The 12165-nt window shown below is 43.5% G+C and overlaps 2 protein-coding genes and 1 long non-coding RNA gene across 7 annotated transcripts; 1 reads left to right on the top strand and 2 right to left on the bottom strand.

Moving 5' to 3' along the window:
- Positions 1 to 2097: 2097 nt before the first annotated feature.
- LOC121795179 lies at positions 2098 to 3490 on the bottom strand. The gene is made up of 3 exons (XR_006049409.1): positions 3355 to 3490; positions 2859 to 2959; positions 2098 to 2650 (listed from the first exon to the last, which is right to left on the bottom strand). It is a non-coding gene; the product is annotated as an uncharacterized LOC121795179 (long non-coding RNA).
- Positions 3390 to 5485, top strand: LOC121795177 (cytokinin dehydrogenase 1-like). 2 transcript variants are annotated; one of them, XM_042193633.1, is made up of 5 exons: positions 3390 to 4038; positions 4120 to 4247; positions 4318 to 4578; positions 4668 to 4930; positions 5011 to 5485. In XM_042193633.1, the coding sequence occupies exons 1-5, from the start codon at positions 3390 to 3392 to the stop codon at positions 5336 to 5338; spliced, it is 1629 nt and encodes a 542-aa protein (XP_042049567.1). In that variant the 3' UTR covers positions 5339 to 5485. The 2 variants fall into 2 exon arrangements, with proteins under 2 accessions (XP_042049567.1, XP_042049565.1); XM_042193631.1 differs by having other exon boundaries at positions 3390 to 4247.
- LOC121795178 lies at positions 5308 to 7307 on the bottom strand. 4 transcript variants are annotated; one of them, XM_042193636.1, is made up of 3 exons: positions 7127 to 7307; positions 5674 to 6199; positions 5308 to 5426 (listed from the first exon to the last, which is right to left on the bottom strand). In XM_042193636.1, the coding sequence occupies exon 2, from the start codon at positions 6138 to 6140 to the stop codon at positions 5697 to 5699; it is 444 nt and encodes a 147-aa protein (XP_042049570.1). In that variant the 5' UTR covers positions 6141 to 6199; positions 7127 to 7307; the 3' UTR covers positions 5308 to 5426; positions 5674 to 5696. The 4 variants fall into 4 exon arrangements, with proteins under 4 accessions (XP_042049570.1, XP_042049569.1, XP_042049568.1 ...); XM_042193635.1 differs by lacking the exon at positions 5308 to 5426 and having other exon boundaries at positions 5570 to 6199; positions 7131 to 7305; XM_042193634.1 differs by lacking the exon at positions 5308 to 5426 and having other exon boundaries at positions 5570 to 6199; positions 7127 to 7304.
- Positions 7308 to 12165: the final 4858 nt, after the last annotated feature.

Raw genomic sequence — 12165 nt, 5'->3', positions numbered from 1 at the left:
ATGTGCTGCTATGTAAATTTTTCGGTCTCCATTACAAGCCCATTTTACTTCATTGTATAGATTTATTACTTCATTCCGTACGTAATACCTTGAAACTACAACATGTTTTTACTTTCTTCCAGTAGGTTTTGAAATGATTCAACATATGTTTCATTTGAATTCATTGACCTGAGTTTTTACTTTATTTACATTAAAAAATGCAATTTATTCAAGTGCGTTTATTACTTCATTCAGAAACGTTATTACTTCATTGGATAAGGTTTTTACTTTATTCCAGTAGGACTTCACATACTTCATTCCAATAACTTATTGCATCATTCCATGTGTGGTGATAGATATTGTAGAGAGAAAGAACGACACGCGACGGCGAAACCGCATTTACGTACTGGAATGAAGTAATAATCCTACTGGAATGAAGTAAAAACCTACTGGAATGAAGTAAAAACCTACTGGAATGAATTTAAATCTTTGTAACATGTTTGTATGACTTATTTACCTTCGGATGAATTAAAATAGACTCGTGATGAAGGTGAAAATAAATTATAAATTTGTGCCTCTCATCTATAAAAAACTAGATAAAAAAACCCTAATTTGGTATGGTTCGATGGTTCAGTCTTTAAGAGTGGATTTGTGAATAATGGGACTCAGCAAGCATATATATATATATATATATATAGTTGAAACATGGCGTGCATATTACAAATTCTCCCATTTACAATGTTCCTGTTTTTATATACATATAAAGAGGCTCGCTTAATCTCAAATATTGGAAAGAGAGTAATTTGGAATTAAGTCCTAATTGAAAAATGATGACATTGTGAACTGGAGTTAGTATATAGCACATTTAGTTTATCTATGTACTCCCTCCGTCCCGCACTACTCGCACGTATTTCCTTTTTGGGCGTCCCAAGTTACTTGCACTCTTTCCATTTTTAGTAAAAATTTTCACCTATAGCCGTCATTTTTTACTTTCCTATACACTCATTCCTTAATCTCCGTGCCGAAAAGGAAATGAGCGAGTAGCTCGGGACGGAGGGAGTATAAGGCATATTGTAGGAAAAATAAGATGTATACCTAAGGTAGGGTAGGGATGTGGAACTGTGCCTTCTTTATATGGCAAATAGCTATAGAGCTATGCTGCCCGCACGGGCTTAACTCAGTTGGTTCCTGGGTGGTAGATTGTCCCTAAGCAGACAGGATCGAATGCTGGCAGCCGCAGTGTGGGAGTTTCACCACTGTGGTGGCTCCTTGTGTGCTGGTTACCAGTGTAAGTTCCTCCCACCTAATGGGCCGCTGAGGTACCGTGTTTGAACCCCTCCATAGCGATGTCGGGCCGGGTTATGGGAGCGCCTGGGGTGAGCGAATCACCTTTTGTCCCTAAGCTATAGAGCTATGCCACTGCCACATTACGGGGAGACAGAATGGTGGCGTACGACGACAAGCATCACTGAGAGCGAATGAGGGCGGAATGTCACTCCACACCCCACCCCACCCTTCGCACATGTGATGCCCACTCACAATTTCTAGATTTATTATTATTTTTTTAATTCAAAATTTAATTTTTTAGAATACTTTTAAAATTTAAATAAATGTCTGTATTACTAATTAAATTGCATTTTTTAATTTAATTAGAATATATAAAAAATAAAAAATTGCAAGAGACGGGGGAGAAGATTGCGAGTGTTATGTTTTAATTAAGGAATAATGTAAACAGTGGGGTGATATCTAATTGAGATATGATTAAGGAGGATGGGTCATGGATCGTGGATAACCTTAGTACAAGAATCTGCTAAGTGACGTCACTTTCTCCAACCTGATCTCAAGGTACAACTTCTAAAAGCTTACAGTACAAAAGATCTTACATTTACATGCAAAACTATAAACAATACACATGGTAATGCAATAGTGAAACATACCACCAAAAGAATATGTAATCTTTCTTGGCTAAGATGATGTATTTTTACCAACATATATTGTGTTGAGAATGCCAAGGTACACTCAACAACCAATATTTGAGGCATCATCTCAACCTTACCCTATAAGGAAAAATCTTCCAAAATCGATATCATTAAGCTTTCATAGCTAAGTGCATGTACATATGCAAAAATATAAAGAATCTTGTATTTTTCAAATTTCGACAATGCAATTATGATACAATTCTATTTGAAGATACATTGTTAAATGTTACACAAAGTGCTAATTAAATACTAGTAAGAATTTGATAAGAATAAAAAAAGCATAGCATATGTTGGAAATGGTATATGTAGAAACTGAAGAGAACAATAATTGCAAAGAGTTGGAAGTGGTACTAGGTTGTGGGGAATGATCTAGACCTAACCTTCTTTTAACCGACTGTCTCTCCAATTCAAACTGTCATCTACCGCTTTCCCATTTTATTCTGTGCTGAGCCCAAGCCCCTACCCACAAGCATTGCCATCACGCCACGCGAACACCTCCCTCCCTGGCCCCAAACTCAGCCCATGGCACGAATCTCGAAGCCCCCTGGCTGCCCAGTCTGCTCAAAGAGAGACTTTCTTCAAAAAACGTGATCCTTTGTCCCACCAGAAATGGGTGGTAAGCATGCTCGATCTTCACCCATCCTGATTTGGCAAGGGACAGATTCACATGTCGTCATCACTAGCTATACACCCTGCAAAAATAATACTATCAATCAATATAGTGCTTTCAACTCCTCGTGTTCGTGTTTGGGAGGTTTCAGACAAGGTAAACTTGTGTCATAGAAGCACGAGATGTGGTCTGATGCCAAGTTACATCCAATTGGATAAGGCAAACTTTTCATTACTAGTTTTTCAAGAAAGTTAACCAAATATTAGGCAGGTTAGGTTGGCCAAACTCACATTTCCAAAAGAAGCTAAGACCTAAACTGGAATATATGGGGGCTGCCTCAAGCTTTCACACTCGAACGCAGTCATATTTTTTTTTACTACACCACTCTCACCTGCACACAGACACACAATATATCATCGGAGGGGACGAGGGGATCATTCGCATACTGTACACTTTACTGGGGTCCCCCTAAACAAGAAAATAACATGATTCATTGTCCACCATCCGAAAAATAGTGCACAACTCACGACATATGCAAGAATCATGTTTGCAGCAAAATGTGAAGTCACCAAGTCCTCAAAAGTGTGAGAATAGCAGTGACTGGTCCAAGTTTACTAATATATTTACTCCAAATAGTCTCGAGCAAAAAAGGTGATGCAATCAAATAATGAATAGTTTGTTGCAATATCTTTTTTTTGTATATATAAATCGAAGAACAAAACATAGGTCCAGCAAAAATTGGAAAAACGCCTTATTACAAAGTGAAAGAAAGAGAAAGCTAAGTACCTGTCCACGTTGTGCTAACGGTCTCGAAATACGAGATGGTTTTTGGAGAGTACCTCACCTTCATAAGACAGAAAACCAGAGCACTTCTTATATTAGTTTTCTTGCATAGCTTCATGATCAATAGAATATATCTTAGTTCTAATCACCCTTTTGCCACCCCTCAAACCATTGAATCTATTGCGCATTCGTCCCTGGCCGAGATGAGGTTTGAGGGGCGCATATCTTTTGAGAACCTAGAGTTTGCAGCAAGGGATTTCGGAAACAGATACCATCTCATGCCATCTGCGGTCTTGCACCCGAAATCAGTTTCTGACATTTCGTCCATCCTGAGATATGTCTACGACTTGGGCCTGAGTTCAGAGCTCAAGGTTGCTGCACGGGGCCACGGCCACTCGCTGGAAGGCCAGGCGCAGGCATATCGGGGAGTTGTGATCAGCATGGAGTCCCTGCGTGACCCGGAGATGAGCTTCCATGGCGGAAAACACCCCTATGTCGACGTTTCTGCTGGGGAGCTGTGGATAAATATCCTGCATGAGAGCCTCAAACGAGGTCTGCCGCCAAGATCATGGACAGACTATCTCCATCTCACCGTTGGTGGCACCTTGTCAAATGCCGGAATAAGTGGCCAGGCTCTCCGACACGGGCCACAGATTAACAATGTCTACCAACTCCAAGTTGTCACAGGTTATATCACCATCACATGTAGCAAAATGCATACGAAAATTTTGAGAAGACCATCTAATAACCTGAATTTACTTTGTGCAGGTAGAGGAGAAGTAGTGACATGTTCGGACAAGCAAAACACTGATCTCTTCCACGCCGTGCTAGGCGGTCTAGGACAGTTCGGCATTATTACCCAAGCAAGAATCGCCTTAGAGCCTGCACCGAAAATGGTGAGATCAGTTACATGATACGAATACAACCACAAGAATTTCTTCTTGACTTACACAGTTTTCCTTGCAGGTTAAATGGATCAGAGCACTATATTCAGATTTCTCAACATTCGCACGTGACCAGGAGCATCTGATATCTTCGAATAATTCCTTTGACTACGTAGAAGGATTCATCATCATAAATAGAACTGGCTTGTTAAACAACTGGAGATCATCTTTCAGTCCCAAGGATCCAATTCGAGCAGACCAGTTCAACTCCGATGGGAAGCTTCTGTTCTGCCTGGAAATAGCCAAGTACTACAACCCTCGAGAGTCGGACAACATAGATCAGGTGAGAATCTGTACCATGCTATCTAACTCAGGTTGTTGAAAGTATACCAGAGCCTGCTAAAATCTTTAGCCCTGCTGCTTGTTATGCAGGACATCGACACTCTCTTGTCAGAACTGAGCTACATACGATCCACTCTCTTTATGTCGGAGGTTTCCTATGTCAATATCCTTGACAGAGTACACGTGTCTGAAGTAAAACTCCGGGAGGAAGGCCTCTGGGAGGTGCCACACCCATGGCTGAACCTTCTTGTTCCTCGAAGCCGAATTCATGAGTTCGTCGCAGAAGTTTTTGGTAACATAGTAAAAGACATGAGCAGTGGCCCCGTCCTCATCTACCCCGTCAACAAAACAAGGTATCAATTCAATAACAAAATCAATAGGTAATAATAAGAAAAAAGTATGCCTGATGTCCTAATTATGTTTCCAATTTCAGGTGGAGATCTGGAACGTCCTTGATCACACCCGATGATGACGTTTTCTACATGATCGCTTTCCTATCATCAGCAATGCCATCATCGACAGGAAAGGACGGCCTAAAGCATATTTTATCACAAAACAAGAAAATACTGAGTTTCAGCCAGAGACCTTACCTTGGGATCAAACAGTACCTGCCCCATTACAGCACTGAAGAGGAGTGGGAAGCTCATTTTGGTCCTCACTGGGAAGTTTTCTACAGGAGAAAATTGAGCTACGACCCTCTGGCAATCTTAGCTCCAGGACAGAGGATATTCCGAAGAGGAATAGCTTATGTGCAACAGTGATCAAAGAGTCGGCCATCACCTGACGTCAAGAGCCAAGAACAATAGTAGATAGATAGAATGTGCATACTTCTTTGAATTTTTGGACTACCTGCATTAGATGTTCTAAAATTGTATCATGGAAGTATGGAGAATGTGAGATTTTATAACTAAGCAACCTAAATCAAGATTCACAAGCATCAATAAACCAATATAGGATCACCATCAAGCTATTACAAGTCTGAACAAGAAAAATTGAAAGCAGAAATAGATATTCTGTATAACTTCGTCCAAGGAAATTGTTTTGGAACTATAACAGGAATAACTTTAACTATTAGGGAGCAATAAAAGCAAGATACTTGGTTCACATCTAAACAGTGACTCATTCGCTCTTCCAGCCAAGGCCAGGCCGGCTGCTCTTTTCTTCGGATTCTTCATAACCTCGAGCATCACGGAGATTTTCCTCAAAATCAGTATGATCACTTGCAACAGGAAGAAAGCTGCTTATATTATCTGTAGCTCCAAAACCTCCAGCCCGTATCACATCATCAGAAAAGAAAGACGCTTCCATATTTACTGCCTCTTGAGCTTCAGGGGTTACACCATCTTCAACTTTGTCAGTGGCTTTAATGTCGCCATCCTTGGACCCTTCATATCCGTGAACATCATGAAGATGGTCCATAAGTTCAGTGCAATCGCTGGCAGCTGGAAGCATGATACCACTATCATAAGTAGCACCAAAACCTCCAGCCTGCATAACTTCATTGCAAGTAATAGCAACTTCCATATTTACTTCCGCAGGAATAGAAGGATGAGGTTGCTCCATTGGGACTGGATTCTCTGGGGCAGAGGCTTCTCATCAATCTGGTTCAGATGCTCTGTTATCTATTGATGGGGGAGTGAGATTAGTTAACAAGGCACATAAACACTTAAAAAATATCCAACTATGTAATGTTGGAACCAAAATCAGGAAAAACACTTAAGCATGGCATCGAATGCTTTCAAATATGTTACTGGAATGGTACGACAAAAACTGAAAATAATGAAGGTTTGTTATGTGACATAGGGAAAACCTCAAAATTCATACATCATAAACTAGCTACATCCCAGAATTCATAAGAAAAGCTAACAAGGATAGAGTAAATAAAGACAAAATAAATCGAAGTACTTCCATTCGATCATTCTCAAATGAACACCATTCTAATCTAAGTCAAAATTTACAGCTTTTCCAATATTATCAATGCAGTGTGTTTGCTTTGATGAATATACGAATCAAGAGAAATGCACTGCTTAACACGACACAGAGACGGTGATTATCATGCATGTTCTGATATGAGCCGAACTCCATGACAAATTGCAACTTAAGCTGTAAGTCTTGGTGGCGGTTAGTCAATCAAATTCAAAGAACCACTTCTCAATCTGCAAATAAGTATCAGTTCTGAGCCATACAAAATACTGGAAATTCAAAAGCTGAAGTTAGCAATTTCAGCATCAGATCCATGAGTCCCTCCAAAAAACCATCTCCATTAACACCCTCTCGAAAAAAAAACCAAAAAAGGTCCCTTGTTTTATTAACCGTACAAATTGGGACCCTCTCTTTCCAATTCCAACCAACACAGCATCAACCTCTCTAACACTATAATTTACTAACCCCAGAAAATGCTAAAAATCCACACTCACTCACCCAAAGAGAGAAAATTTTAGCCTAAAGAAAGAATCAACCCACCAAACTCAATAAAGAGGAGAGCACCCTTCCGCCAGCAAACATGATAACAGTAATATAATAAATGTCGCAAATGTAAAGAAAAATACCAACTTGGAAGTCTCAGAATTCTCGATAATGTTCTTCAACTGCATGGTTGTCGCTCAGGTGACGCCAAATGTCGGCGAAACGATAATTATTCCAATTTCTCTATATTTTAAGTATAGAGAAACGATAATTATTCCAAATGTCGGCGAAACGATAAAACGCTTTTCGTTATAAGTATATTTGCTGATATTTTTGACCTGAAACTAGAATCTCTATATATTGTAATGTGAATAAATTAAGTACTCCACTATTCTATACTTCTATGTATTGAGGTTGATGATGTCACGAATTTCTGATGTTAGTGAATGCAGGAAAATACAGATCACGACACAAAGAATTTACGTGGTTCGATTTACTGAAGTAAATCTACGTCCACGGGAAGAAAAGAGGGCAGAGTTGTATTGCTTGATCTGTTTTCTACAGCTTACAAATACAAACTTGCTATATGGTGTTTTATCTCTAGAGAGCTTAACCTCTTCTATCTGATCTAAGTTCTATTTATATCTTGAACTAAGATCGTGGCTTGCATCACCACCCTAAGTCGTGGATGTCGTGTAGGTCATGGCCTAAGATCGTGGATGTAGCGTAGGTCATGGCCTACGATCATGGCCTGAGTTGACACCACGTGGTAGTGGGTGTGTTGGACATCCTGTATGGGTCCACTAACTCCTTGTTCGGTCGAATACTGAGACCGAACTGCTTTGGTTGCCGATCTGAGAGTAGAGCTTGATGCCGACCTGAGAGCAGAGCTTGATTGGTTGGCTTTTACCGAGCTGTAGGCTGAGGCCGAACTCTTTGGTAATGCCGAACTCATACTCCTGCTTTGGTTGCCGATCTGAGAGTAGAGCTTGATGCCGACCTGAGAGCAGAGCTTGATTGGTTGGCTTTTACCGAGCTGTAGGCTGAGGCCGAACTCTTTGGTAATGCCGAACTCATACTCCTGCTTTGGTTGCCGATCTGAGAGTAGAGCTTGATGCCGACCTGAGAGCAGAGCTTGATTGGTTGGCTTTTACCGAGCTGTAGGCTGAGGCCGAACTCTTTGGTAATGCCGAACTCATACTCTTCCTTGGGCTAGCTGAGCTGTCACTGCTTTTGGGCTTGTTTAGTACGTACCCCATCACTACCCCCCCCGAAAAGCGAAGTGAATCACTTCGGCGAAGCGAGTCACTTCGGCATTCCGGATAAGGGTACGGGGGAGGCTGAAGTCAGGGGACGTGCCTTGCGCGTGACTGCATTAAATGCGGCATTAAATGCGACAGTAAAATCCGGCCGTCGAATCCTGAAAAGGTGGGATATGAAACGGTGCGATGATTTGAAATCTTTTCCAAATCTGATAAATACCGCCTTTCTTCATCGTTTGAACACCTTTGCTATTGGCTTCTTCTGCACTCTCTATCTTTTGCGTGAAAGATTTTCTTCCGCTTTCAAAAATTTCCTCAGATTTTGCAAAGAGTAAGGACCATGTCTGCTTCTTCTTCGTCTGAGTCTGGTAGCGGTGGTGAAGGGGGTAAGGGGTCTTCTAGCCGGAAAGAATCCGGGGAGAAGACCGTAGAGTATTTCACAGTATCTTGAGTAAGGATACTGTGATATCCCTTCACGAAAAATACTCTTTTCCTGGGGGGAAGGTTGCGATTCCCGACGACCTTTATAGGGCGGACTCGCCGCCGGAAGGTTACGCCACCGTCTACGAAGCCAGCTTAGAATGCGGGCTTCGTTTCCCTCTTCCCCTTGCCTTTGTAGAGTTGCTAGATTTTTTTCAACTCCCTTTAGGTCAGGTGACTCCGAACTCTTGGAGGCACTTATCGGCTCTTGCTGCCGAACTGCGTAGGCTAGATAAGGATCTGTCTCTGAGGGCAATCCTTAATTTTTTCCAGTTTAAAAGGAAGGGATCTTGGTTTTACTTGGTCCCTTTACAGCCTTTTAGGGCCTTTTGTAAAACCAAATGGCCGAAATGGCAAAATCGCTTCTTTTTTTATAATAGGACTGCGGCTCCTAGTTTTCCCTGGAGAGGGCCGAAGTCCGTTATCCGTCATCCTCGGCCTGAACCGTTGGACGAGCTCGATGGCGAGCTCAACAAGATTCCCATAGTTAGGAAACAATACACGGAGTCTGAGCTCGTCAAGGGCGACGTCGTGTTCGACATCTCGTCTTCGGACGAAGAGGCCGAGGGTGAGGATTTCTCTTTATCTTTATGCTCTACTGCTTTAACGAAGAAAACTAACCTTGCTTTCTTGCTTTTTGGCAGTGTACATGCTGAACAAGGCTACCCGAAAATCTTCGGAGTCCAAGGAGCCGGAGAGAGAGAGAGCTACCAGCTCGGCGCCTGATGCCGAGAAGAATCCGAAGAGGCAAAAGACCTCTTCGGGTCTAAAGAAGCCGGAGTCGACTTCGGCAAGTAGGAAGGGGAAGACCCAGAAGCCCCCGAGAGCGCCAGAGAAAGACGTGGTCTTGGCGCCTCCTTCGGAGCATATCTGTGAGCCATTTTTATGGCCCACGGACTTCGCCGAGGTGAATTGTCTTCTTGATTCTTTGGCTTGGCTTCTGTCCTGTATTTTTGGTGCCCTCTGTTGACTTTTTTCCTTATCCATTTTCAGAGGAACGATATGCTCTCCAAGCTCGTCGCCGTCGAACTCTCCAAAGCGTCCAATGACTATGCCGAGGTGCAGAGGAAATTGGCGGCTGCTTGTCATCGGGCCGAACAGGCTGAGGCTAACTTTGAGAAGGCCAGAGCTGCTAGGATTTCGGCCCAGGATGAAGCTCAGTTTGCCAAAAACCAGCTCGTCATCCAGCGAGAGCAGACGAAACGGAGTGATGCTGCCGCCGTAGTTGCCCAGGGGGAGGCTCTCCGTGTTTACACGGAGAAACTCTTTTTGAGCAGCCAGTTCTCGGCTTTTGTCGGTAGTCTGGTAAGGCTAATTGCCGATAAGGGCGAGCAGGGGGCCGACGTCGTGCTGCCTCTGTACAGCCGAGAGATAGCAGCTCGGCTTCAGAATCTGCCGCTCCTTGAGGAGCTCGCTTCATCCTCGGTCCTGCTTTCTGCAGACCGAGTCCGGAGTTGTCGAGCTGATCGGGACGAGAACCTGGAGGCTATCTTTGCCTCCGTGGGACCCGTTTCACCCGCTTCGACTTACAACGGAGAGGGTGAGGCCGAGCCGCTGGAGCTGGAGGCCGAAGTCGAGCGGGCCGGGCATCCGGAGAAGGAAGCCGATCAGGAGGCGGAGGCGAGGCCGGCAGGATGCGAGGCCGAGGCTGAGGTAGCTCAGGAGAAAGAAGCTGAACCAGACCAAGGAGCCGGAGACGAAGCTGGCGGAGTATGATTTCGTCTCCCTTCTCTTAGTCTAGTTTCTTCCTTGTACGGTGGCCTTGAAGCCCTCTTAGTGTAAAAAATTTTCCTTGTGAATGAAAAATTCTCTACACTTGTCTTCGTATAGCTTTTCGTACTCGCCTTTATTCCTGTTGTTTTTTACTATCTGCTCGGTACAGCTGCCGAACTAATATAGCTGCTTTGTACTCAAGGAGATGGAGATACTTCACTGGAAACGGCTGTACTCTTCGGCTTTAGACGAAGCTGAGAAAAGAGCTATAGCCGATCAGACGAAGAATGACGAGCTTCTGGCTCGTTTAGTGAAGCTGGATGCCGATAATAAGGACTTAGAGTCCGATAAGAATGATCTGGAGGCCGAGCTGAATACGACCATTGCTGAGAGGACTGCGTACGAGGATTACATCCGTGTGCGCGGGGGAATGACCATATCAGATGTTCAGAGTCGAGTTGACGAACTGTGGGAGGAATATAATGTACTCCGGAGGAACAATGCGCTGGAGAGCTCGGCTTGCCAACAAGTCGTGACATCATTGCGGCGCTGGGCCTCTCGGTACGACATAGTTCTTGCCCGGCGTCCCTCAATTGAGAGATTCCTCCGGCATTTCCCGCCAACAGATGCTAGTACTCCAGCTCAAACCTCTGATTCACTTGCTCAAAACCCTACTCCAAGTCAGCAACGAACTCAGGGACAACCGGAGACGTCAAGTCGAGGACGGACTGAAGTTCGCAGAGGAGCTGTGGTTATGAGTGAGCAAGATCGGCAAATGCTTCGTGAAGAGACTCTTCGCCGCCGAGGTGCTAGGGCTTCCCGGGCTCAGAGAAGAGGTGGCAGGTCGATTAGAGCATCTCGTCGACCTGCTTATTCTGCAGCTGCCTGGAACGCCCGAACTCAGCTTCACGAGGATTTTGTGAATAGATGGCTCAACTTTAGCAACCCTGGACAGTAGAATAGTCCTTTGTAATAGCGTAACGCCATCTTGTAGGGTAGCGGAGTTGTGTGCCGAACAAGATTTGAAAATGAAATTTTGTTTTTGCTTCTAACACTGTGTATTTACAGCTTAGCGAAAAAATTTCATCGTACTTGTCCTCGGTCTTATGAAGTAGACTTCTTTGACCGGACTTGTCTTTGGTCTGATGAAATAAACATCTTTGACCGGACTCGTCTTTGGTCTGATGAAATAAACATCTTTGACCGGACTCGTCTTTGGTCTGATGAAATAAATATCTTTGACCGGACTCGTCTTTGGCCTGATGAAATAAACATCTTTGACCGGACTCGTCTTTGGTCTGATGAAATAAACATCTTTGACCGGACTCGTCTTTGGTCTGATGAAATAAACATCTTTGACCGGACTCGTCTTTGGTCTGATGAAATAAACATCTTTGACCGGACTCGTCTTTGGTCTGATGAAATAAACATCTTTGACCGGACTCGTCTTTGGTCTGATGAAATAAACATCTTTGACCGGACTCGTCTTGTGTTCTAATTTGGCGATTTTTGTCGCCGGGATTGAACTTTCCCTTGTCCTAATTCGGCGAGTTTTATCGCGTGGATCGGACTTTCCCAGTTAACCGAAGTGGTCTTATGCAGTAAACCTCTTTGACTAGACATGGTCGTCCTCGGTCTTATGAGGTAAACTTCTTTGACCGAACTTGGTCGTCCTAATTCGGCGAGTTTTATCGCATGGATTGGACTTTCCCTTGTCCTAATTCAGG

This window comes from Salvia splendens, chromosome 3 (genome assembly GCF_004379255.2).
Source record: "Salvia splendens isolate huo1 chromosome 3, SspV2, whole genome shotgun sequence".
Taxonomy (NCBI): domain Eukaryota; kingdom Viridiplantae; phylum Streptophyta; class Magnoliopsida; order Lamiales; family Lamiaceae; genus Salvia; species Salvia splendens.
The sequence above is the reverse complement of the archived record's forward strand: the minus strand, read 5'-3'. Positions and strand labels throughout refer to the sequence as shown.